Consider the following 27535-nt stretch of genomic DNA (forward strand, 5'->3'; position numbering starts at 1 on the left):
GACAATTGTAGTAGTCCTTGTTATTATAATAATAGTAGCCTTTGTTGTTATAAAAATAGTAATCGTCAGGACATCCGTATTTGTTGGTGCAGTAATATTTTACTGTGCCGTATGGGTTACCTATGAGACAAAAAAAAAAAAGAAAAGAAAAGTTGAAAAAGATTACTGTTTAAACTCCGCAAATAAAATCAAAATCATTATTTATACCTTCAATACATAAACAAATGAGTTACAAGATATATATTGTGGATGAATAAAACGGTAACCTATATCATCAACTTTTTCATCATTTGGTCTCTAATAACGAGTTGTCTTATTGGTCATCATACCACATCTTTTCTTATATTTATGCACACACGTTTTCATTTGCATTTGTATTTTCATTTGTTTAATTATATATGTTAAACAAAACCACGATAGATAGCAGTCTATAATGTTGTACACCAGACGAGCGTTTCGTCCACAAAAGACTCATCATTGAAATTTGAATCAAATGATTGGAAGGCCAAATAAGATTATAGAGGTGTTAGGAATGGGATTTCAAAGAAGGAGCAAAAACCATATACAAAGCTTTAAAAGGCCCCGACATGAAATGCACAAGTTTCAAATAAACGAACATTTTGAATAAAAAGATTGATTCGGATGTGATTTGATGGAATGTTTTATTGTTCATTTATTTTTTATCAGTTTGCAGATTTTTCTTGAAGTCGTTCAACAAAATAGTAAGAAAAGGGGGTACATCGATCTGAAACTTTATCCATCACTACTATGAAAAAATCAATTTTAAGAAAATGATATTAATATATATATGAATAATGATCGTGTTGTTTTTCTCGATCTTCGCCCGTGTATTGCGGAATAAATTTTTATAATTTCATTTTGTCAAAAATATTCTTGGCTGAATCAAACACTCCCAAACAGGTAACTTTAATGTATGATTATTTTCGCCTTTTCAGATAGTTGCCACTATAGGCTGCATTAGTATTGGTAGTTACCATCGTATTGACTTTTCTAACACGTCTAAATAGTTGAATAGCAGTGACGTTCCAAAATTCCGAAAGGTTTTGACAAATACAGCAAAGTAAATACAACTCAGAAATCTTTTTTAAAAAACACATCAGGTGAATACATCAAGCATTGAACACAGGTACGATCATAAGACATCAACTGTAACATATTAAATATATCTTGGCATAGTTGACAAGTCAAATATGATAATTTCAATTTCTCGAGGTAATGTATTGACTAAAGCAAATACATTTTCTATGTTCATGATTCAGAGTTTTTATCGCTTCGAAATGATTGAAATGAAGTTTATCATTCATGTAGTCGAACAAGTTTTTATTTATGGTGTGTCTTGTATCTGTTCTTTAAGTTTTCTATTTCAGTTTGAATGAGGTCTTGGATACAAGCACTGCGGTAGTATCTATTATTGTCATTGCTGTTGGTAAACAGGTGATATCTAAAGATGTGTATACTCACGCGGAAGACAGCATCCAGCATAAGAGTTGCAATTATACTTGTAAGACCTAGTGCCATAATTACAATATCCAGTGTTGCCATAAAAAATATATCCTGATCGACAACCCTTATTAGAGCAATATCCTCTGTAATCATAATCACCGCCGCCAGATTTAACTACAAGCAAACATTTAAGACATTTGTAAATAAAAAAGTAAATGAAAATGAAATTGCATTTTTATACAAAACAATACACTTTTTTTTTACACACACCAGGTGTGTAATAAATACAATAAGTCTTGTAAAATGTGCAAATGTTCGTATCGCTACGTACCACGGAGACAACATTTGCTTCTCCTGAACAAGCTCAAAGAAATATGTGTAAAGAAAGAGGGATAGACGATTTTAATTTCTTATGCCTTCCAACTCATTTTATTGCATGGTCATTTTTTTGGACTGTTTTCTGGCAATAATGAGACCTTACTTTATATCTCTAGATAGTAAAGAAAAAAAATATGTAGACTATAGACTTACGAACTCTAAGACACTGTATTAAGAATGTGTTGTCACCATTACTATTAACATGGAATCCGCTTGTATTAAGGCTGCGTTATGAACAAAGTGTAGTAGTCAGCCGAGAACCAGCTTACAATACATTAATCATTAATCATTTTTCTTGTCTGCAATAACGTTAATTTTTCTACACTAGATACGGATTTCGACAATAAATATCTTCTTCAGTGATCATCGAATCGAACATATTTGAAAATACAACACTTACTGAAATGCAAATTATGAAACTTCTGCGAAATAGGAAATAAAATTATGAAATTTAAACAAATGTTCGTATCGCTACGTACCACGGAGACAACATTTGCTTCTCCTGAACAAGCTCAAAGAAATATGTGTAAAGATAGAGGGATAGACGATTTTAATTTCTTATGCCTTCCAACTCATTTTATTGCACGGTCATTTTTTTGGACTGTTTTCTGGCAATAATGAGACCTTACTTTATATCTCTAGATAGTAAAGTTAAGAATGTGTTGTCACCATTACTATTAACATGGAATCCGCTTGTATTTAGGCTGCGTTATGAACAAAGTGTAGTAGTCAGCCGAGAACCAGCTTACAATACATTAATCATTAATCCTTTTTCTTGTCTGCAATAACGTTAATTTTTCTACACTAGATACGGATTTCGACAATAAATATCTTCTTCAGTGATCATCAAATCGAACATATTTGAAAATACAACACTTACTGAAATGCAAATTATGAAACTTCTGCGAAATAGGAAATAAAATTATGAAATTTAAACAGTGAACGATTTTTTTTCCTCTACAATTTTTTCAGATTCGTTCATCGGAATCATAGGCCCTTATCGAAGGTCAGAATTTTTAAAACCATTCCTATTAGAACGCCAAAGAATAGATATATGAACAAACATGAAAAACTACTTGAATAATAAATACAGAAAATGTGAAAACTAAAGCTTTCTTACCTATTCCGCACAGAGCGGTGATCACAAAGACTGCGAGTATCATCTGGGTTGACTTCATCTTGCAATTGGGTGAACTGGCATGTTGATGCTGCTTTAAATATGAAATAAAAGTCTTTTTTTTCAAACAGATGTTTCGCTTATCATATGCAAGAATTAGCATGACATACTTAAAAATTGGATTAGCTATGAAACAACTACACATATGCATGCATGTCAAAACTTAAATGAGAAATTCCTGTAATAATAAAAAAAAATTAAATCTGTCTTTGTTAGTATATCAATCGTGGCTGGACACAATTTAAGTGTTGATGTATTTACATATTGAAACAGGGTTATATCATATTACATGTATGAGTAATTTTATTTTACAATACAAGCAATTACAATTATGATATTGGATTAATTCTGCTTTTAAAGCGCATACTAAATCTGCAGTTTCTGCAGTTATGAAAATATGAATACACAGAGATTAAACATGACATTCAGGGATAAATCTAATGAAAGCTAATTTTAAACACTACATTATCTGGGTTACCGGCAGTAGACATGTGAATATATACTAAACCAGGCTTCATAAGTTAAAAAAAAACTTTGACTCTCTGACGATTTCATACTTTTTGGAATGAGAAAATCATACCTGTTTTAAAAAAGTCTTATTTAATTATGCCGTTTTTATGAGGATTTGTTTCCATTCAAACTAACAGGATTTTTCTGTTTGGAGGACCCTTTTTCTTCCTTTGAATTCGGTAATTATCATGTTTTTGGTTGTTGATCTTTAGTTACTTCTATATTGGATACCAAGTACAAAAAGAAAACGAACTTTGAAAAATGCATTGTTTTCTCGTTTACATTATTTCACATTTTTAATGTCGGGGCCTTTTATAGCGGATGATACGGTATTCGTTTTTCTCATTGTTGAAGGCCATGTGGTGACCTATCATTGCTTACATCGACATAATTTGAACCCGTTGGATTTTTATCTCATTGGAAATCATTCCATATCTTCTTATTATTTTTTATATTGATGGCGATTTAAGCGCGACATATTGAATAAACACTTTTTTATAGTTTCAAATGGTATGTCAACCCTCTCATGTCCTTTAGATTTATGTATCGTATGTGTTGCTGTCTATTTTGCGTATAATCAGTCTCTCCTTTTTTCAAAAACACAGTACATTCCATAATACAAAACCATCTTCAAATTGGTAAGCTGCTTAAATTCAAAATAAAGGAGAGTTGACCATTTGCATATTTGCAAGGATTATTTCACCGAAACAAACTCAACTCTTTCGTCGCACGAATACGTTAAAATGGAAACGATTGACATTTTCCTTTATAGTTCCTTAAAAAAACCAAAAGTTATATATTACCATTAAATGTTCGTGTTTTTTTTTATTATAATTTGTTACTGAAAATAAGGAGATCGAGGTGTTATTGGATGCTGTATAAAGTTTACAACTCACAAGTGACAAGCCATATACTAGTCGTGTATTTAATACGTAACTATCTAATCAATTGTTCGTTCTTACAACATTCTCTCATCTATTCCTTCTTCGAACCATACAAGTACTCTTGGTAGTGTTAAAAACTTTATGAATTTAGTGAAAACTACATAGTATGATTTAACCCATCTCTTGAGAACATACACGAGAACTACATTCTTAGGGGAAATATTTTACATGAACGTGCTTGATTATGCTACAAAGCAGAGGAACAACTAGCTTATATCAAATGAAAGAAAGTTATAATAGCGAACGAATTGAATTTGCTATATATTATAAACATATGAAACCAAAAGTTTATGTGTTGACTTTATTCATCCATCACATATACCTTTTTCACCATATTTTAGGGGCCTCGTCGGCCGAGTGGTCAAAGTAGTCGAACTGATGTATCACTAGCCAGTCAACACTGAGGTGTGAGTTCGAATCCCGCACGGGGCAGGTGCACTCGACTCCAATCTTAATTGACTAGAATTGTCAGTTTTCCCACCGAAGGTCGGTGGGTCTCTCCGGGCACTCCGGCTTTCTCCACCAATAAAAACTGACCGCCACGAAATAGCACATTAATGTTTAAAGTGGCGTTAAACACCAATCAATCAATCAATCACCATATTTTATATTTTATATTCTAATTCGCCAGCTCAAACGAATATAAATTATTTAATATATAAAACAACACATAAATAGGATAAGTGTGCTTACAGGTGTAGCAGCCTTTCGAAAGACGAAGAAAGCCAAACAGATCTGAGCAAAGAATAATACACATATATAGTATAACTATAAAAATTAAATTCCCAAACTTTTAGACACTATCAGTTTTTCTTTAACATTTTCTCTTACATAGCCATCTTTTGCTTTATCTGAAGCCCATCTACCATGCTTCTTAAATAATCTATCATGAATGCCAGCTGATGCAGCTGCAGTAGCTCCACCTGATCTCAAGCTATGTAATCCAATTTTTGACTTATCTAAACTGATAGATTCCAGAGCTGATAATATAATTTCTCTAACTCTAGTATATGACAAAGGTTTAAGACCTCTCAGTCTATAAGATCTAGATTTTTTACATAAATAAATGGATCTCAATATATAATCTGAAGATGATGCATCTATATTGGATAATAACAAATATTTCTCCAACATACTAACAGGGCATGTTTGTGTATCTGTTCTAGCAATTAAAACTTGTGTGCCTTCTCTATAACGATCAGTTTTGCTTTTCTGTATGAGCAAAGAGACATGTGTATCAGCAAATTTTAAATCAGATCTTTTTAAATTTACCATTTCAGAAAATCTTAAAAACCCTGCGTAACTAATAAGACACATACAACAAATTCTAATTTCTATAAGATTGTTACATTCTTTACCATATTTATTAACAATTTTCTTTAAAATATCTGGCGTAATAGGTTCTTTTTTATTTACAATAATATGTCCAATCTTTCTATGAGCTCCTTCTTTAACCGATATACACAACTGTAAATTACACGGATTTGAATAGCCAGCTAGTTTGTGAGCCCAGCTTATTGAATAATATGCTTCTTCAACCTTAGCATACGAGTTAAATGTCTTTGATATATGTATTAAATACAATGAAACATAAAAATCTGAAGCTGGTAAAGGTTTAACATAAGAATAGTATTACACCACTTACAGAAATTGTTAAATGCATAAGAGTATTTTGTTTTGGTATTCTCGGCTTTCGAATGGAGACAGAACTCAGGTAGGCAGTTAGATAAAGATGACAAATCTTGGTCAACTGGCTTAGGCAAGGATTTCCAGACTCCACATGAAAAAATATCTGAAAAACGTGCATATCAAATAGAAATATAATCTACTATACTACTTTTAGCTTACATTATATTAAAATGACCTTGCCAGATTTATTTTTCACACTGGCCATGTCAGGTGAGACCTTGCCTATTTAATTTGGCCTTGTCATCAGCATACGACCTTGCCATTAGATTGGCCTTGTCTTTACCATACGACCTTGCTCAACAGCCTTGTCGTAAATTCTTACATGAACTGAGCGTTCAATCTAATAGCTAAAACACTAGAAACGAATTCAGAAGATCCCAACAAGGACTTATTATTCATACCATGAATAAAAAATGTTCTGATTTGGTTGAAATTCTAAAACATCAGTTACATAGGGTTGCAAATGCGAACCTTTTTTAAAAATCATTGTCCAATATGACGAGGAAGGCCACTTTGGAACTATCAAAGTGCCTCTAGCCTTACATAAAATCAAATGTTTGATTGCTCTACAGACAACGGAAATTGGAGGAACAATCCAATTTACTTCATTTTTCCAATTTTGCGTGAACGCATCAACTGCTTCAACACCTGGATTCCAGAATTTGGAATTAAATCTTGGTAATTTTTTATTCAAATTACTCGCAAACCTGTCCACAGTATGCGGACCCCACATATTATCTACTAATTTAAAAAATTCTTTATTTGTTCCCTAGTCTTCTATATCAATCATTTTAGAAATATAATCAGCTTTTGTATTCTTAGATCTCGGGATCCAAACATCATCTAAAGTAATATTCAATTCAGAACACAACTTAAAAATATTAATAGCTATCTCTTGTAAATGTACTTTTGCACTTCCTTTCTGAACAATGGAAACACAGTTATTATTATCTGTATGCCATTTAACACATTTATTTCTTAAATGGTTCTTAAACGACATCAAAGCCAACAAAAAAGCTTGAAGTTCTCTCCATGTAGAACTCTTTAGGGACTCTTGTAAAGTCCACATCTGATGAAAAATATTAGAGTCAATATCCTTTTGACATTGATATGTGTTTCATCTCAAAAAAGACCTTTTCTTTAAGATCTTGTATTAGATCTGTCGAAACCCGAATTGCAGGATACGTTTTTTTGAGAAAAAGGACGCGACGCATTTTGACAAAACTTTGGCTCATCAATCGTTTGCTAAGACACCGATGACGTTCTACAAAGTCTGAGTAGCAACTGCAAGCTTTTGAATAACGTATGATTTGAGAAATGTTTACTCCATACGCGGTTGAAGTTTGTATATTGCTGCTTAGGTGAGGAAAATTTATAATTTCACAATTGAAATCATCTCGTTTATCATAGATTTTGGTACTGAGATGACCGCTGTAGTCAGATTCGAGGTATATGTCTAAAAACGAGGCACATCCCTTCTTATTTGGGACAGTGTTCACTATAATATGCTTATAAAAACACATTTTAAATGATATACAAGTGCATAAGTTTGAGCGACATTTTTAACGTCATTGTCCTTTTGACATTGATATGTGTCTCATCTCAAAAAAGAGTTTTTCTTTTAGATCTTGTATTAGATCTGGCAATACCCGAATTGCAGGATACGTTTATCATATCGAATCGATTACGCTCCGTTTGGAGTCGAACAATGTGTTTGTTTGGTCTATTGTAATTGGGTATACGAGTGTAGATAATCTAACTACTTATGCGCTTGGTCTGATTTTCCAAGTTAATATTTACGTTGTGTCGAATAAATTTCGACAGGAAAAACGGCATAAACTTGTTTTAAATATATGACCGAGAAAAACTGACTTGTATTGATAAAAATGTTAACAAGTACAGGTCGCCGTACGGCTTTCAACAACGAGGAAAAAAATCAAACCGTATATTAGTTATGATAGGACAAAATATAGAAAGATTAAAAATGAAGATCATTGGTCTTATTTATACAAAAAATGAAAGAAAAATAAATATGGCACACAGCAACCACCGACCAACGACAACCACTTGTTTGTGGAACTTGTGACACAGTTTAACATGCGTGTGTGCGCTCACCACACCCCTACTTATTTAGGACAGTGATAGTAATAAAACAACATAAGAACATACTGCAAAAATCATGCAGTTTGAAAGGGCTTTGCTAGAAATATCGGTAATTAGCACACAAAAATTAACAAATTAAATATAATAACTAGCAAATGGACATTAGAAGATGTGGTATGATTGCCAATGAGACAACTCTCCACCAGATACCAAATGAAAAAGAACTTAACAATTATAGGTTACCAAACGTCCTTCAACCATTAGCGAAAACCATACCTCATAGTCAGCTATAAAAGGCCCCAAATGACAAAATATAAAACAATTCAAACAAGAAAACTAACGGCCTGATTTATGTACAAAACAATGAACGAAAAATAAATATGATTTACAGCAACAAACGACAACCACTGAATTACCGGCTCATGATTTGGGACAGACACATACAGATTGTAACGGGGTTAAACTAGTTTGTTGGTCCCAAACCCTTCCCATAATCTGGGACAGTGGTGTTACCGTACAACATAAGAACAAACTATAAAAATCAATTAAAAAGGGCGTAACTCATCAGATCAATACAAAGCAGAAACACATCTAACAAAAACACAGACCGGACGTGGCAGGGTATGTTTACATATAAATTAATGATTGCAACAGAATGTTTGTGTTGAAAGGAGTCTTTGATTAATTGGTGTTTAACGCCACTTTCAGCACTGTTGTGCTATTTCGTGGCGGTCAATTTTTGTTGATGGAGGAATCCGGAGTGCCCAAAGAGAACCCCCGACCTTCGGTAGCAAAAATAACAATCCTAGTCAATTAAGGTTGGAGTTGAGTGCACCTGCCGCGTACGGGATCCGAACTCAAAACCTCAGTGTTGACAGGCTAGTGATACAGTAGTACGACCACTTAGACCACTCGGCCGCGAAGGCCCAACGGAATCTATGTGTATTGCCGATAAGTTTTACTATAATTGCCAATTTCATTCACTCTAACGTAAGTATAGATCTTGGGTTTCTAGTTTTTGTTTTTTTTCTTTTTGAGTTTAGGTCTTTTTTTTTGTAGCTTACAAGACATAGGGTAAAACAACCAAAATATCAATTAATGACAATGACACTTATAATGTGTCAACTGACGATTTCAGTAACTTTCATTTATTGGTAGAAATAACTCTGTTGATTATTTTACTATTTAAATCTCTTCTATTTCTATCTACTATAGTTTCTGTATAAAAAAAACCACACACAAAATGGGAGAAAACATCGTCATTGAAGAGCAGTAACTCTTATGAGGAGTAGACTAATGATTCTGGTTGTATTGACTACGTAAATCTTATCTGGCAGATAGTTTAACTGACCAAAGTATTTCTCTTTTTATCATTTCTCTTTTTATTATAGTTTTTAAGATTATAGCCAAATACACAAAAAGGGTAAACTTATTCGTTCGTTAGTTGTCTCATACCAAATCTCCTTATTTTGTTTTCAATGGCAATAACTCTTATAAGGTATCACATAACTATTTCGGCAATTTAATTTATTTGTAGATCATAATGTTCTGACCATTTTTTTTTTTACAATTTCACTCTTTCTACTATTAAGTTTCCGAAGGAATCATCTAAAAAAGGTAAAAATCGTAATTCAAGGGCAACTTCTACAATCAATGTCGGGCATGTTGACTGATTTCTAGAGCTTTCTTTGTTGGTTAGTTTTACAATTTAAAGTTTCCCTCTATCCATAAAAATAGTCAAGAGAATAACTAGACCCTGCGTAATTTGCTAAAAACGGACATCTCAGGGGCAATAACTCAAATTCTAATTTTCTAAAATGTACAAGGTTGAAAATCATAAACCTGTTGAACAATTTGTACGCCAGACGCTTGTTTAGTCCACAAAAGACTTATCATTGACGCTTAAACCAAAACAGTTGGGTTGTTAAATCAAGTACGAAGTTGAAAAACAATAAAAAACGGAAATTCCACAAAATTGTGCCAAATAGGGCTTAGACAATGTATACCTGGGGGTATAAAAACCTTAGCGTTTTGAATAATATCAACAGTAAATTTACAGAAAATATCAACATTTCGAATTCCACTGACAACTTAAAGCTGTTCACTGACAGTGATGGTTTGCAAGCTTTTGTTGTTTTGGATATTTCAAGGTTCAATGGGTTCAAAACAATTCAATTCGGATGAGGTGCAACTATTTAGGGAACCCACACAAAATGAGTCAAACATATGTTCTGATAATTTAAGGAATTGTGTTTTTTTGATCGTTTTTTTTATAATTATGATTGCCTTGCTTTGACTAGTTGCCAATTGTCTGCCTTATTGCAACTTATATATAAGTCGTTCTTTATAATCATAAACCACAAATGTATTGGAGTTTTATGTTGACAATGTTGACTACTGTACCCCTATTTTTGACATTTTTTCCCATAATGTCTGTTTGTTATGTTTACACATTGTTGTCAATATAAGGGAATTTTTACGACTGTCATACAAGTGACAGGTTTAGCTACCTATAAAACCAGGTTAAATCCACAATTTTCTTCATAAGGAAATGCCTGTACCAAGTCAGGAATATGACAGTTGTTTTCCATTCGTTACATGTGTTTGAGCTTTTGATTTTGCCATTTGATAAAGGACTTCCCGTTTTGAATTTTCCTTGGAGCTCGATATTTTTGTTATTTTACTTTTTAGTTAAGATTGCAGAGTCTCCTGTAAGTGTACGGGTGATATGATCAATATAAGTGAACAATGTATTCTGCGAGGCCTTCTGGCAACCTAGTGAATAACATATGTTGCTTCAGAGGGTTTCGGTTTCTATTAAATTTTGGTCACAGATCAAGAGTCGTCGTATCCTTCACAGATTGTAATTACATGTTGTACGATGATCTTAGTTAAATTTCAAATTAGATATAAAAATAATCAAATGAGTAAAAAAAAAACAAATCGATAAGAAAGGGAGCCGAATCAGTACTCATTTGAATAGCGACATTTCGTTGAAATATCAATCCACAAAACTCCTAAAATATGATATCGATAATTTGTTCATTTTATTAATAACCTTAATTTAGAAAATCGTGGTAGAAAGTTTAGACAGCGAAAAGTGTTTAAATACACCTATATTTGAACAACAACAAAAAACACTGATCGAGATTAAAAGGGAAAGATTGTGATTAAAAAAATCATGAAAATTTGGCATATTGTATTGAAACCGGTGTTCAGTTCTCATGTAATTTCTATGGTTAATTTTGCCTGACAGGTTTACACTTTATTTTTTGTAAACATATAGTGGCGGTTAAGAACATGCCAACTGTTGTTCGTTTAAATATCTTTCTTTATTCAATTGATTAGGAACACAAAATAAAGTATATTTTGAAATGTTATCATTGCAGGAGTTTTATATCTTAAAACTGAAAAACAAAAGTACACAATCAATAATGCTTAATAATTTTATTTGAAATCATAATTGAATATCGAGTGGACTTCTCTTTGACGAACTATTTCAATATAGGATTGACCTTTAGTAACCTGAAAAATGAATAAAAAATCATGTGTCATTTTTTCTGAAATATATATAAAAAAAATGCAAGTCAATGAAAATGCTATGGCTTTTTTGTTTGTCTTCCATAATTTGATTATCCTTTTTGTGTCGTCCCCTCTCTTTTACAAAGTTTGACTGTTGTATTTAATACAACTCATATAGAAAAATGCCTATACATCTACACTTTGATTTCAACGTCTTATTACGAATCAGTGCACATTTTGGAAATTCTTTGCAGTTACGTTAACTGAATTGAAATCAACATTTTTCAGTTGTTGTCTGGGTTTATATCGATTTGGTTAGGCTGTTAAAATGAATGGTTCAAATTCAAGCTTTAATAAAACAAGTGTCCAACAAGTAAGATGCTATTAAAGGTATATGATTAAATTTAATTTCATTATGTGTTTTGTTTTTAATTTTTGCTGTCGATTTTTTTTCTGTTTTAATTGTTTTGAGATGTTTCTATGTAATCATGATCGAGAAATATTAAAAGAGGTGCTGAAACAAGCCAAATATTTAATGTTGGCAAGAATGGAAAGCTTGACATTTTTTTTTTATCTAAATCGACCCTTGTTTAAGCAGTGGGAGGGTTGAGCGCTCATAAACATGTTTAACTCCGCCACATTCTCTATGTGTCTGTTCCAAGGCAGGCGCCTGTAATTTGATAGGTATCGTTTGTAGCTGTCTATTATATATCTGATTTTCATTTGTATTTTGTCATAAATCACACCAATAATTTTTTCGTTTATATTGTTTTACATTTTGTCATGTTGGTGCATTTTCTAGAAGACTGTGTGCTATGGATTTTTTCATTATTGAATGCCGTTTTATTATTATTGCTTATATCGACATTATTTAGACCATGGTAGATAGATGTCTAGCTACATCTCCTTATTTTCTATTTCTACTTACCACTACGAAGACAACATCCATTGTAAGAAAGACAATTGTAGTAGTCCTTGTTATTATAATAATAGTAGCCTTTGTTGTTATAAAAATAGTAATCGTCAGGACATCCGTATTTGTTGGTGCAGTAATATTTTACTGTGCCGTATGGGTTACCTATGAGACAAAAAAAAAAGATAAAAGAAAAGTTGAAAAAGATTACTGTTTAAACTCCGCAAATAAAATCAAAATCATTATTTATACCTTCAATACATAAACAAATGAGTTACAAGATATATATTGTGGATGAATAAAACGGTAACCTATATCATCAACTTTTTCATCATTTGGTCTCTAATAACGAGTTGTCTTATTGGCAATCATACCACATCTTTTCTTATATTTATGCACACACGTTTTCATTTGCATTTGTATTTTCATTTGTTTAATTATATATGTTAAACAAAACCACGATAGATAGCAGTCTATAATGTTGTACACCAGACGAGCGTTTCGTCCACAAAAGACTCATCATTGAAATTTGAATCAAATGATTGGAAGGCCAAATAAGATTATAGGGGTGTTAGGAATGGGATTTCAAAGAAGGAGCAAAAACCATATACAAAGCTTTAAAAGGCCCCGACATGAAATGCACAAGTTTCAAATAAACGAACATTTTGAATAAAAAGATTGATTCGGATGTGATTTGATGGAATGTTTTATTGTTCATTTATTTTTTATCAGTTTGCAGATTTTTCTTGAAGTCGTTCAACAAAATAGTAAGAAAAGGGGGGACATCGATCTGAAACTTTATCCATCACTACTATGAAAAAATCAATTTTAAGAAAATGATATTAATATATATATGAATAATGATCGTGTTGTTTTTCTCGATCTTCGCCCGTGTATTGCGGAATAAATTTTTATTATTTCATTTTGTCAAAAATATTCTTGGCTGAATCAAACACTCCCAAACAGGTAACTTTAATGTATGATTATTTTCGCCTTTTCAGATGGTCGCCACTATAGGCTGCATTAGTATTGGTAGTTACCATCGTATTGACTTTTCTAACACGTCTAAATAGTTGAATAGCAGTGACGTTCCAAAATTCCGAAAGGTTTTGACAAATACAGCAAAGTAAATACAACTCAGAAATCTTTTTTAAAAAACACATCAGGTGAATACATCAAGCATTGAACACAGGTACGATCATAAGACATCAACTGTAACATATTAAATATATCTTGGCATAGTTGACAAGTCAAATATGATAATTTCAATTTCTCGAGGTAATGTATTGACTAAAGCAAATACATTTTCTATGTTCATGATTCAGAGATTTTATCGCTTCAAAATGATTGAAATGAAGTTTATCATTCATGTAGTCGAACAAGTTTTTATTTATGGTGTGTCTTGTATCTGTTCTTTAAGTTTTCTATTTCAGTTTGAATGAGGTCTTGGATACAAGCACTGCGGTAGTATCTATTATTGTCATTGCTGTTGGTAAACAGGTGATATCTAAAGATGTGTATACTCACGCGGAAGACAGCATCCAGCATAAGAGTTGCAATTATACTTGTAAGACCTAGTGCCATAATTACAATATCCAGTGTTGCCATAAAAAAAATATCCTGATCGACAACCCTTATTAGAGCAATATCCTCTGTAATCATAATCACCGCCGCCAGATTTAACTACAAGCAAACATTTAAGACATTTGTAAATAAAAAAGTAAATGAAAATGAAATTGCATTTTTATACAAAAACAATACACTTCTTTTTTACAGACACCAGGTGTGTAATAAATACACTAAGTCTTGTAAAATGTGCAAATGTTCGTATCGCTACGTACCACGGAGACAACATTTGCTTCTCTTGAACAAGCTCAAAGAAATATGTGTAAAGAAAGAGGGATAGACGATTTTAATTTCTTATGCCTTCCAACTCATTTTATTGCATGGTCATTTTTTTTGGACTGTTTTCTGGCAATAATGAGACCTTACTTTATATCTCTAGATAGTAAAGAAAATAAATATGTAGACTATAGACTTACGAACTCTAAGACACTGTATTAAGAATGTGTTGTCACCATTACTATTAACATGGAATCCGCTTGTATTAAGGCTGCGTTATGAACAAAGTGTAGTAGTCAGCCGAGAACCAGCTTACAATACATTAATCATTAATCATTTTTCTTGTCTGCAATAACGTTAATTTTTCTACACTAGATACGGATTTCGACAATAAATATCTTCTTCAGTGATCATCGAATCGAACATATTTGAAAATACAACACTTACTGAAATGCAAATTATGAAACTTCTGCGAAATAGGAAATAAAATTATGAAATTTAAACAGTGAACGATTTTTTTTCCTTTACCATTTTTTCAGATTCGTTCATCGGAATCATAGGCCCTTATCGAAGGTCAGAATTTTTAAAACCATTCCTATTAGAACGCCAAAAAATAGATATATGAACAAACATGAAAAACTACTTGAATAATAAATACAGAAAATGTGAAAACTAAAGCTCTCTTACCTATTCCGCACAGAGCGGTGATCACAAAGACTGCGAGTATCATCTGGGTTGACTTCATCTTGCAATTGGGTGAACTGGCATGTTGATGCTGCTTTAAATATGAAATAAAAGTCTTTTTTTTTCAAACAGATGTTTCGCTTATCATATGCAAGAATTAGCATGACATACTTAAAAATTGGATTAGCTATGAAACAACTACACATATGCATGCATGTCAAAACTTAAATGAGAAATTCCTGTAATAATAAAAAAAAATTAAATCTGTCTTTGTTAGTATATCAATCCTGGCTGGACACAATTTAAGTGTTGATGTATTTACATATTGAAACAGGGTTATATCATATTACATGTATGAGTAATTTTATTTTACAATACAAGCAATTACAATTATGATATTGGATTAATTCTGCTTTTAAAGCGCATACTAAATCTGCAGTTTCTGCAGTTATGAAACTATGAATACACAGAGATTAAACATGACATTCAGGGATAAATCTAATGAAAGCTAATTTTAAACACTACATTATCTGGGTTACCGGCAGTAGACATGTGAATATTTACTACACCAGGCTTCATAAGTTAAAAAAAAACTTTGACTCTCTGACGATTTCATACTTTTTGGAATGAGAAAATCATACCTGTTTTAAAAAAGTCTTATTTAATTATGCCGTTTTTATGAGGATTTGTTTCCATTCAAACTAACAGGATTTTTCTGTTTGGAGGACCCTTTTTCTTCCTTTGAATTCGGTAATTATCATGTTTTTGGTTGTTGATCTTTAGTTACTTCTATATTGGATACCAAGTACAAAAAGAAAACGAACTTTAAAAAATGCATTGTTTTCTCGTTTACATTAAATCACATTTTTAATGTCGGGGCCTTTTATAGCGGATGATACGGTATTCGTTTTTCTCATTGTTGAAGGCCATGTGGTGACTTATCATTGCTTACATCGACATAATTTGAACCCGTTGGATTTTAATCTCATTGGAAATCATTCCATATCTTCTTATTATTTTTTATATTGATGGCGATTTAAGCGCGACATATTGAATAAACACTTTTTTATAGTTTCAAATGGTATGTCAACCCTCTCATGTCCTTTAGATTTATGTATCGTATGTGTTGCTGTCTATTTTGCGTATAATCAGTCTCTCCTTTTTTTCAAAAACACAGTACATTCCATAATGCAAAACCATCTTCAAATTGGTAAGCTGCTTAAATTCAAAATAAAGGAGAGTTGACCATTTGCATATTTGCAAGGAATATTTCACCGAAACAAACTCAACTCTTTCGTCGCACGAATACGTTAAAATGGAAACGATTGGCATTTTCCTTTATAGTTCCTTAAAAAAACCAAAAGTTATCTATTACCATTAAATGTTCGTGTTTTTTTTTTATTATAATTTGTTACTGAAAATAAGGAGATCGAGGTGTTATTGGATGCTGTATGAAGTTTACAACTCACAAGTGACAAGCCATATACTAGTCGTGTATTTAATACGTAACTATCTAATCAATTGTTCGTTCTTACAACATTCTCTCATCTATTCCTTCTTCGAACCATACAAGTACTCTTGGTAGTGTTAAAAACTTTATGAATTTAGTGAAAACTACATAGTATGATTTAACCCATCTCTTGAGAACATACATGAGAACTACATTCTTAAGGGAAATATTTTACATGAACGTGCTTGATTATGCTACAAAGCAGAGGAACAACTAGCTTATATCAAATGAAAGAAAGTTATAATAGCGAACGAATTGAATTTGCTACATATTATAAACATATGAAACCAAAAGTTTATGTGTTGACTTTATTCATCCATCACATATACCTTTTTCACCATATTTTAGGGGCCTCGTCGGCCGAGTGGTCAAAGTAGTCGAACTAATGTATAACTAGCCAGTCAACACTGAGGTGTGAGTTCGAATCCCGCACGGGGTAGGTGCACTCGACTCCAATCTTAATTGACTAGAATTGTCAGTTTTCCAACCGAAGGTCGGTGGGTCTCTCCGGGCACTCCGGCTTTCTCCACCAATAAAAACTGACCGCCACGAAATAGCACATTAGTGTTGAAAGTGGCGTTAAACACCAATCAATCAATCAATCACCATATTTTATATTTTATATTCTAATTCGCCAGCTCAAACGAATATAAATTATTTAATATATAAAATAACACATAAATAGGATAAGTGTGCTTACAGGTGTAGCAGCCTTTCGAAAGACAAAGAAAGCCAAACAGATCTGAGCAAAGAATAATACACATATATAGTATAACTATAAAAATTAAATTCCCAAACTTTAAGACACTATCAGTTTTTCTTTAACATTTTCTCTTACATAGCCATCTTTTGCTTTATCGGAAGCCCATCTACCATGCTTCTTAAATAATCTATCATGAATGCCAGCTGGTGCAGCTGCAGTAGCTCCACCTGATCTCAAGCTATGTAATCCAATTTTTGACTTATCTAAACTGATAGATTCCAGAGCTGATAATATAATTTCTCTAACTCTAGTATATGACAAAGGTTTAAGACCTCTCAGTCTATAAGATCTAGATTTTTTACATAAATAAATGGATCTCAATATATAATCTGAAGATGATGCATCTATATTGGATAATAACAAATATTTCTCCAACATACTAACAGGGCATGTTTGTGTATCTGTTCTAGCAATTAAAACTTGTGTGCCTTCTCTATAACGATCAGTTTTGCTTTTCTGTATGAGCAAAGAGACATGTGTATCAGCAAATTTTAAATCAGATCTTTTTAAATTTACCATTTCAGAAAATCTTAAAAACCCTGCGTAACTAATAAGACACATACAACAAATTCTAATTTCTATAAGATTGTTACATTCTTTACCATATTTATTAACAATTTTCTTTAAAATATCTGGCGTAATAGGTTCTTTTTTATTTACAATAATATGTCCAATCTTTCTATGAGCTCCTTCTTTAACCGATATACACAACTGTGAATTACACGGATTTGAATAGCCAGCTAGTTTGTGAGCCCAGCTTATTGAATAATATGCTTCTTCAACCTTAGCATACGAGTTAAATGTCTTTGATATATGTATTAAATACAATGAAACATAAAAATCTGAAGCTGGTAAAGGTTTAACATAAGAATAGTATTACACCACTTACAGAAATTGTTAAATGCATACGAGTATTTTGTTTTGGTGTTCTCGGCTTTCGAATGGAGACAGAACTCAGGTAGGCAGTTAGATAAAGATGACAAATCTTGGTCAACTGGCTTAGGCAAGGATTTCCAGACTCCACATGAAAAAATATCTGAAAAACGTGCATATCAAATAGAAATATAATCTACTATACTACTTTTAGCTTACATTATATTAAAATGACCTTGCCAGATTTATTTTTCACACTGGCCATGTCAGGTGAGACCTTGCCTATTTAATTTGGCCTTGTCATCAGCATACGACCTTGCCATTAGATTGGCCTTGTCTTTACCATACGACCTTGCTCAACAGCCTTGTCGTAAATTCTTACATGAACTGAGCGTTCAATCTAATAGCTAAAACACTAGAAACGAATTCAGAAGATCCCAACAAGGACTTATTATTCATACCATGAATAAAAAATGTTCTGATTTGGATGAAATTCTAAAACATCAGTTACATAGGGTTGCAAATGCGAACCTTTTTTAAAAATCATTGTCCAATATGACGAGGAAGGCCACTTTGGAACTATCAAAGTGCCTCTAGCCTTACATAAAATCAAATGTTTGATTGCTCTACAGACAACGGAAATTGGAGGAACAATCCAATTTACTTCATTTTTCCAATTTTGCGTGAACGCATCAACTGCTTCAACACCTGGATTCCAGAATTTGGAATTAAATCTTGGTAATTTTTTATTCAAATTACTCGCAAACCTGTCCACAGTATGCGGACCCCACATATTATCTACTAATTTAAAAAATTCTTTATTTGTTCCCTAGTCTTCTATATCAATCATTTTAGAAATATAATCAGCTTTTGTATTCTTAGATCTCGGGATCCAAACATCATCTAAAGTAATATTCAATTCAGAACACAACTTAAAAATATTAATAGCTATCTCTTGTAAATGTACTTTTGCACTTCCTTTCTGAACAATGGAAACACAGTTATTATTATCTGTATGCCATTTAACACATTTATTTCTTAAATGGTTCTTAAACGACATCAAAGCCAACAAAAAAGCTTGAAGTTCTCTCCATGTAGAACTCTTTAGGGACTCTTGTAAAGTCCACATCTGATGAAAAATATTAGAGTCAATATCCTTTTGACATTGATATGTGTTTCATCTCAAAAAAGACCTTTTCTTTAAGATCTTGTATTAGATCTGTCGAAACCCGAATTGCAGGATACGTTTTTTTGAGAAAAAGGACGCGACGCATTTTGACAAAACTTTGGCTCATCAATCGTTTGCTAAGACACCGATGACGTTCTACAAAGTCTGAGTAGCAACTGCAAGCTTTTGAATAACGTATGATTTGAGAAATGTTTACTCCATACGCGGTTGAAGTTTGTATATTGCTGCTAAGGTGAGGAAAATTTATAATTTCACAATTGAAATCATCTCGTTTATCATAGATTTTGGTACTGAGATGACCGCTGTAGTCAGATTCGAGGTATATGTCTAAAAACGAGGCACATCCCTTCTTATTTGGGACAGTGTTCACTATAATATGCTTATAAAAACACATTTTAAATGATATACAAGTGCATAAGTTTGAGCGATATTTTTAACGACATTGTCCTTTTGACATTGATATGTGTCTCATCTCAAAAAAGAGTTTTTCTTTTAGATCTTGTATTAGATCTGGCAATACCCGAATTGCAGGATACGTTTATCATATCGAATCGATTACGCTCCGTTTGGAGTCGAACAATGTGTTTGTTTGGTCTATTGTAATTGGGTATACGAGTGTAGATAATCTAACTACTTATGCGCTTGGTCTGATTTCCCAAGTTAATATTTACGTTGTGTCGAATAAATTTCGACAGGAAAAACGGCATAAACTTGTTTTAAATATATGACCGAGAAAAACTGACTTGTATTGATAAAAATGTTAACAAGTACAGGTCGCCGTACGGCTTTCAACAACGAGGAAAAAAATCAAACCGTATATTAGTTATGATAGGCTGTGATAGGACAAAATATAGAAAGATTAAAAATGAAGATCATTGGTCTTATTTATACAAAAAATGAAAGAAAAATAAATATGGCACACAGCAACCACCGACCAACGACAACCACTTGTTTGTGGAACTTGTGACACAGTTTAACATGCGTGTGTGCGCTCACCACACCCCTACTTATTTAGGACAGTGATAGTAATAAAACAACATAAGAACATACTGCAAAAATCATGCAGTTTGAAAGGGCTTTGCTAGAAATATCGGTAATTAGCACACAAAAATTAACAAATTAAATATAATAACTAGCAAATGGACATTAGAAGATGTGGTATGATTGCCAATGAGACAACTCTCCACCAGATACCAAATGAAATAGAACTTAACAATTATAGGTTACCAAACTTCCTTCAACCATTAGCGAAACCCATACCTCATAGTCAGCTATAAAAGGCCCCCAAATGACAAAATATAAAACAATTCAAACAAGAAAACTAACGGCCTGATTTATGTACAAAACAATGAACGAAAAATAAATATAATTTACAGCAACAAACGACAACCACTGAATTACCGGCTCATGATTTGGGACAGACACATACAGATTGTAACGGGGTTAAATTAGTTTGTTGGTCCCAAACCCTTCCCATAATCTGGGACAGTGGTGTTACCGTACAACATAAGAACAAACTATAAAAATCAATTAAAAAGGGCGTAACTCATCAGATCGATACAAAGCAGAAACGCATCTAACAAAAACACAGACCGGACGTGGCAGGGTATGTTTACATATGAATTAATGATTGCAACAGAATGTTTGTGTTGAAAGGAGTCTTTGATTAATTGGTGTTTAACGCCACTTTCAGCACTGTTGTGCTATTTCGTGGCGGTCAATTTTTGTTGATGGAGGAATCCGGAGTGCCCAAAGAGAACCCCCGACCTTCGGTAGCAAAAATAACAATCCTAGTCAATTAAGGTTGGAGTTGAGTGCACCTGCCGCGTACGGGATCCGAACTCAAAACCTCAGTGTTGACAGGCTAGTGATACAGTAGTTCGACCACTTAGACCACTCGGCCGCGAAGGCCCAACGGAATCTATGTGTATTGCCGATAAGTTTTACTATAATTGCCAATTTCATTCACTCTAACGTAAGTATAGGTCTTGAGTTTCTAGTTTTTGTTTTTTTCTTTTTGAGTTTAGGTCTTTTTTTTGTAGCTTACAAGGCATAGGGTAAAACAACCAAAATATCAATTAATGACCATGACACTTATAATGTGTCAACTGACGATTTCAGTCACTTTCATTTATTGGTAGAAATAACTCTGTTGATTATTTTACTATTTAAATCTCTTCTATTTCTATCTACTATAGTTTCTGTATAAAAAAAACCACACACAAAATGGGAGAAAACATCGTCATTGAAGAGCAGTAACTCTTATGAGGAGTAGACTAATGATTCTGGTTGTATTGACTCCGTAAATCTTATCTGGCAGATAGTTTTAGCTGACCAAAGTATTTCTCTTTTTATCATTTCTCTTTTTATTATAGTTTTTAAGATTATAGCCAAATACACAAAAAGGGTAAACTTATTCGTTCGTTAGTTGTCTCATACCAAATCTCCTTATTTTGTTTTCAATGGCAATAACTCTTATAAGGTATCACATAACTATTTCGGCAATTTAATTTATTTGTAGATCATAATGTTCTGACCATTTTTTTTTTTTACAATTTCACTCTTTCTACTATTAAGTTTCCGAAGAAATCATCTAAAAAAGGTAAAAATCGTAATTCAAGGGCAACTTCTACAATCAATGTCGGGCATGTTGACTGATTTCTAGAGCTTTCTTTGTTGGTTAGTTTTACAATTTAAAGTTTCCCTCTATCCATAAAAATAGTCAAGAGAATAACTAGACCCTGCGTAATTTGCTAAAAACGGACATCTCAGGGGCAATAACTCAAATTCTAATTTTCTAAAATGTACAAGGTTGAAAATCATAAACCTGTTGAACAATTTGTACGCCAGACGCTTGTTTAGTCCACAAAAGACTTATCATTGACGCTTAAACCAAAACAGTTGGGTTGTTAAATCAAGTACGAAGTTGAAAAACAATAAAAAACGGAAATTCCACAAAATTGTGCCAAATAGGGCTTAGACAATGTATACCTGGGGGTATAAAAACCTTAGCGTTTTGAATAATATCAACAGTAAATTTACAGAAAATATCAACATTTCGAATTCCACTGACAACTTAAAGCTGTTCACTGACAGTGCTGTTTTGCAAGCTTTTGTTGTTTGGGATATTTCAAGGTGCAATGGGTTCAAAACAATTCAATTCGGATGAGGTGCAACTATTTAGGGAACCCACACAAAATGAGTCAAACATATGTTCTGATAATTTAAGGAATTGTGTTTTTTTGATCGTTTTTTTTTATAATTATGATTGCCTTGCTTTGACTAGTTGCCAATTGTCTGCCTTATTGCAACTTATATATAAGTCTTTCTTTATAATCATAAACCACAAATGTATTGGAGTTTTATGTTGACAATGTTGACTACTGTACCCCTATTTTTGACATTTTTTCCCATAATGTCTGTTTGTTATGTTTACACATTGTTGTCAATATAAGGGAATTTTTACGACTGTCATCATACAAGTGACAGGTTTAGCTACCTATAAAACCAGGTTAAATCCACCATTTTCTTCATAAGGAAATGCCTGTACCAAGTCAGGAATATGACAGTTGTTTTCCATTCGTTTCATGTGTTTGAGCTTTTGATTTTGCCATTTGATAAAGGACTTCCCGTTTTGAATTTTCCTTGGAGCTCGATATTTTTGTTATTTTACTTTTTAGTTAAGATTGCAGAGTCTCCTGTAAGTGTACGGGTGATATGATCAATATAAGTGAACAATGTATTCTGCGAGGCCTTCTGGCAACCTAGTGAATAACATATGTTGCTTCAGAGGGTTTCGGTTTCTATTAAATTTTGGTCACAGATCAAGAGTCGTCGTATCCTTCACAGATTGTAATTACATGTTGAACGATGATCTTAGTTAAATTTCAAATTAGATATAAAAATAATCAAATGAGTAAAAAAAAACAAATCGATAAGAAAGGGAGCCGAATCAGTACTCATTTGAATAGCGACATTTCGTTGAAATATCAATCCACAAAACTCCTAAAATATGATATCGATAATTTGTTCATTTTTTTAATAACCTTAATTTAGAAAATCGTGGTAGAAAGTTTAGACAGCGAAAAGTGTTTAAATACACCTATATTTGAACAACAACAAAAAACACTGATCGAGATTAAAAGGGAAAGATTGTGATTAAAAAAATCATGAAAACTTGGCATATTGTATTGAAACCGGTGTTCAGTTCTCATGTAATATCTATGGTTAATTTTGCCTGACAGGTTTACACTTTATTTTTTGTAAACATATAGTGGCGGTTAAGAACATGCCAACTGTTGTTCGTTTAAATATCTTTCTTTATTCAATTGATTAGGAACACAAAATAAAGTATATTTTGAAATGTTATCATTGCAGGAGTTTTATATCTTGAAACTGAAAAACAAAAGTACACAATCAATAATGCTTAATAATTTTATTTGAAATCATAATTGAATATCGAGTGGACTTCTCTTTGACGAACTATTTCAATATAGGATTGACCTTTAGTAACCTGAAAAATGAATAAAAAATCATGTGTCATTTTTTCTGAAATATATATAAAAAAAATGCAAGTCAATGAAAATGCTATGGCTTTTTTGTTTGTCTTCCATAATTTGATTATCCTTTTTGTGTCGTCCCCTCTCTTTTACAAAGTTTGACTGTTGTATTTAATACAACTCATAGAAAAATGCCTATACATCTACACTTTGATTTCAACGTCTTATTACGAATCAGTGCACATTTTGGAAATTCTTTGCAGTTACGTTAACTGAATTGAAATCAACATTTTTCAGTTGTTGTCTGGGTTTATATCGATTTGGTTAGGCTGTTAAAATGAATGGTTCAAATTCAAGCTTTAATAAAACAAGTGTCCAACAAGTAAGATGCTATTAAAGGTATATGATTAAATTTAATTTCATTATGTGTTTTGTTTTTAATTTTTGCTGTCGATTTTTTTCTGTTTTAATTGTTTTGAGATGTTTCTATGTAATCATGATCGAGAAATATTTAAAGAGGTGCTGAAACAAGCCAAATATTTAATGTTGGCAAGAATGGAAAGCTTGACATTTTTTTTTTATCTAAATCGACCCTTGTTTAAGCAGTGGGAGGGTTGAGCGCTCATAAACATGTTTAACTCCGCCACGTTCTCTATGTGTCTGTTCCAAGGCAGGCGCCTGTAATTTGATAGGTATCGTTTGTAGCTGTCTATTATATATCTGATTTTCATTTGTATTTTGTCATAAATCACACCAATAATTTTTTCGTTTATATTGTTTTACATTTTGTCATGTTGGTGCATTTTCTAGAAGACTGTGTGCTATGGATTTTTTCATTATTGAATGCCGTTTTATTATTATTGCTTATATCGACGTTATTTAGACCATGGTAGATAGATGTCTAGCTACATCTCCTTATTTTCTATTTCTACTTACCACTACGAAGACAACATCCATTGTAAGAAAGACAATTGTAGTAGTCCTTGTTATTATAATAATAGTAGCCTTTGTTGTTATAAAAATAGTAATCGTCAGGACATCCGTATTTGTTGGTGCAGTAATATTTTACTGTGCCGTATGGGTTACCTATGAGACAAAAAAAAAGATAAAAGAAAAGTTGAAAAAGATTACTGTTTAAACTTCGCAAATAAAATCAAAATCATTATTTTTAAACCTTCAATACATAAACAAATGAGTTACAAGATAAAAATTGTGGATGAATAAAACGGTAACCTATATTATCAACTTTTTCATCATTTGGTCTCTAATAACGAGTTGTCTCATTGGCAATCATACCACATCTTTTCTTATTTTTATACAGATACGTTTTCATTTGTATTTGTATTTTTATTTGTTTAATTATATATGTTAAACAAAACCACGATAGATAGCAGTCTATAATGTTGTACAACAGACGAGCGTTTCGTCCACAAAAGACTAATCATTGAAATTTGAATCAAATGATTGGAAGGCCAAATAAGATTATAGAGGTGTTAGGAATGGGATTTCAAAGAAGGAGCAAAAACCATATACAAAGCTTTAAAAGGCCCCGACATGAAATGCACAAGTTTCAAATAAACGAACATTTTGAATAAAAAGATTGATTCGGATGTGATTTGATGGAATGTTTTATTGTTCATTTATTTTTTATCAGTTTGCAGATTTTTCTTGTAGTCGTTCAACAAAATAGTAAGAAAAGGGGGGACATCGATCTGAAACTTAATCCATCACTACTATGAAAAAATCAATTTTAAGAAAATGATATTAATATATATATGAATAATGATCGTGTTGTTTTTCTCGATCTTCGCCCGTGTATTGCGGAATAAATTTTTATTATTTCATTTTGTCAAAAATATTCTTAGCTGAATCAAACACTCCCAAACAGGTAACTTTAATGAATGATTATTTTTGCCTTTTGAGATGGTCGCCACTATAGGCTGCATTAGTATTGGTAGTTACCATCGTATTGACTTTTCTAACACGTCTAAATAGTTGAATAGCAGTGACGTTCCAAAATTCCGAAAGGTTTTGACAAATACAGCAAAGTAAATACAACTCAGAAATCTTTTTTAAAAAACACATCAGGTGAATACATCAAGCATTGAACACAGGTACGATCATAAGACATCAACTGTAACATATTAAATATATCTTGGCATAGTTGACAAGTCAAACATGATAATTTCAATTTCCCGAGGTAATGTATTGACTAAAGCAAATACATTTTCTATGTTCATGATTCAAAGTTTTTATCGCTTCGAAATGATTGAAATGAAGTTTATCATTCATGTAGTCGAACAAGTTTTTATTTATGGTGTGTCTTGTATCTGTTCTTTAAGTTTTCTATTTCAGTTTGAATGAGGTCTTGGATACAAGCACTGCGGTAGTATCTATTATTGTCATTGCTGTTGGTAAACAGGTGATATCTAAAGATGTGTATACTCACGAGGAAGACAGCATCCAGCATAGGAGTTGCAATTATACTTGTAAGACCTAGTGCCATAATTACAATATCCAGTGTTGCCATAAAAAATATATCCTGATCGACAACCCTTATTAGAGCAATATCCTCTGTAATCATAATCACCGCCGCCAGATTTAACTACAAGCAAACATTTAAGACATTTGTAAATAAAAAAGTAAATGAAAATGAAATTGCATTTTTATACAAAAACAATACACTTCTTTTTTACAGACACCAGGTGTGTAATAAATACACTTGTAAAATGTGCAAATGTTCGTATCGCTACGTACCACGGAGACAACATTTGCTTCTCCTGAACAAGCTCAAAGAAATATGTGTAAAGATAGAGGGATAGACGATTTTAATTTCTTATGCCTTCCAACTCATTTTATTGCACGGTCATTTTTTTGGACTGTTTTCTGGCAATAATGAGACCTTACTTTATATCTCTAGATAGTAAAGTTAAGAATGTGTTGTCACCATTACTATTAACATGGAATCCGCTTGTATTTAGGCTGCGTTATGAACAAAGTGTAGTAGTCAGCCGAGAACCAGCTTACAATACATTAATCATTAATCATTTTTCTTGTCTGCAATAACGTTAATTTTTCTACACTAGATACGGATTTCGACAATAAATATCTTCTTCAGTGATCATCAAATCGAACATATTTGAAAATACAACACTTACTGAAATGCAAATTATGAAACTTCTGCGAAATAGGAAATAAAATTATGAAATTTAAACAGTGAACGATTTTATTTCCTTTACAATTTTTTCAGATTCGTTCATCGGAATCATAGGCCCTTATCGAAGGTCAGAATTTTTAAAACCATTCCCATTAGAACGCCACAGAATAGATATATGAACAAACATGAAAAACTACTTGAATAATAAATACAGAAAATGTGAACACTAAAGCTCTCTTACCTATTCCGCACAGAGCGGTGATCACAAAGACTGCGAGTATCATCTGGATTGACTTCATCTTGCAATTGGGTGAACTT

At 32.4% G+C, this 27535-nt stretch overlaps 1 protein-coding gene across 3 annotated transcripts; it reads right to left on the reverse strand.

Annotated features, from left to right (window-relative positions):
• LOC127703753 (uncharacterized) lies at nt 1-27535 on the reverse strand. 3 transcript variants are annotated; one of them, XR_007983024.1, is made up of 5 exons: nt 27459-27535; nt 26557-26665; nt 14228-14274; nt 12716-12865; nt 11698-11790 (listed from the first exon to the last, which is right to left on the reverse strand). XR_007983024.1 is itself a non-coding variant. In XM_052207838.1 (4 exons), the coding sequence occupies exons 1-4, from the start codon at nt 27514-27516 to the stop codon at nt 24067-24069; spliced, it is 372 nt and encodes a 123-aa protein (XP_052063798.1). In that variant the 5' UTR covers nt 27517-27529; the 3' UTR covers nt 23982-24066. The 3 variants fall into 3 exon arrangements, 1 of the variants encoding a protein (XP_052063798.1); XM_052207838.1 differs by lacking the exons at nt 11698-11790; nt 12716-12865; nt 14228-14274 and adding exons at nt 23982-24074; nt 24997-25146 and having other exon boundaries at nt 26510-26665; nt 27459-27529; XR_007983023.1 differs by lacking the exons at nt 11698-11790; nt 12716-12865; nt 26557-26665 and adding an exon at nt 1-120 and having other exon boundaries at nt 14228-14383.

The sequence above is a fragment of the Mytilus californianus genome, unplaced genomic scaffold (genome assembly GCF_021869535.1).
Source record: "Mytilus californianus isolate M0D057914Y unplaced genomic scaffold, xbMytCali1.0.p SCAF_50, whole genome shotgun sequence".
Taxonomy (NCBI): domain Eukaryota; kingdom Metazoa; phylum Mollusca; class Bivalvia; order Mytilida; family Mytilidae; genus Mytilus; species Mytilus californianus.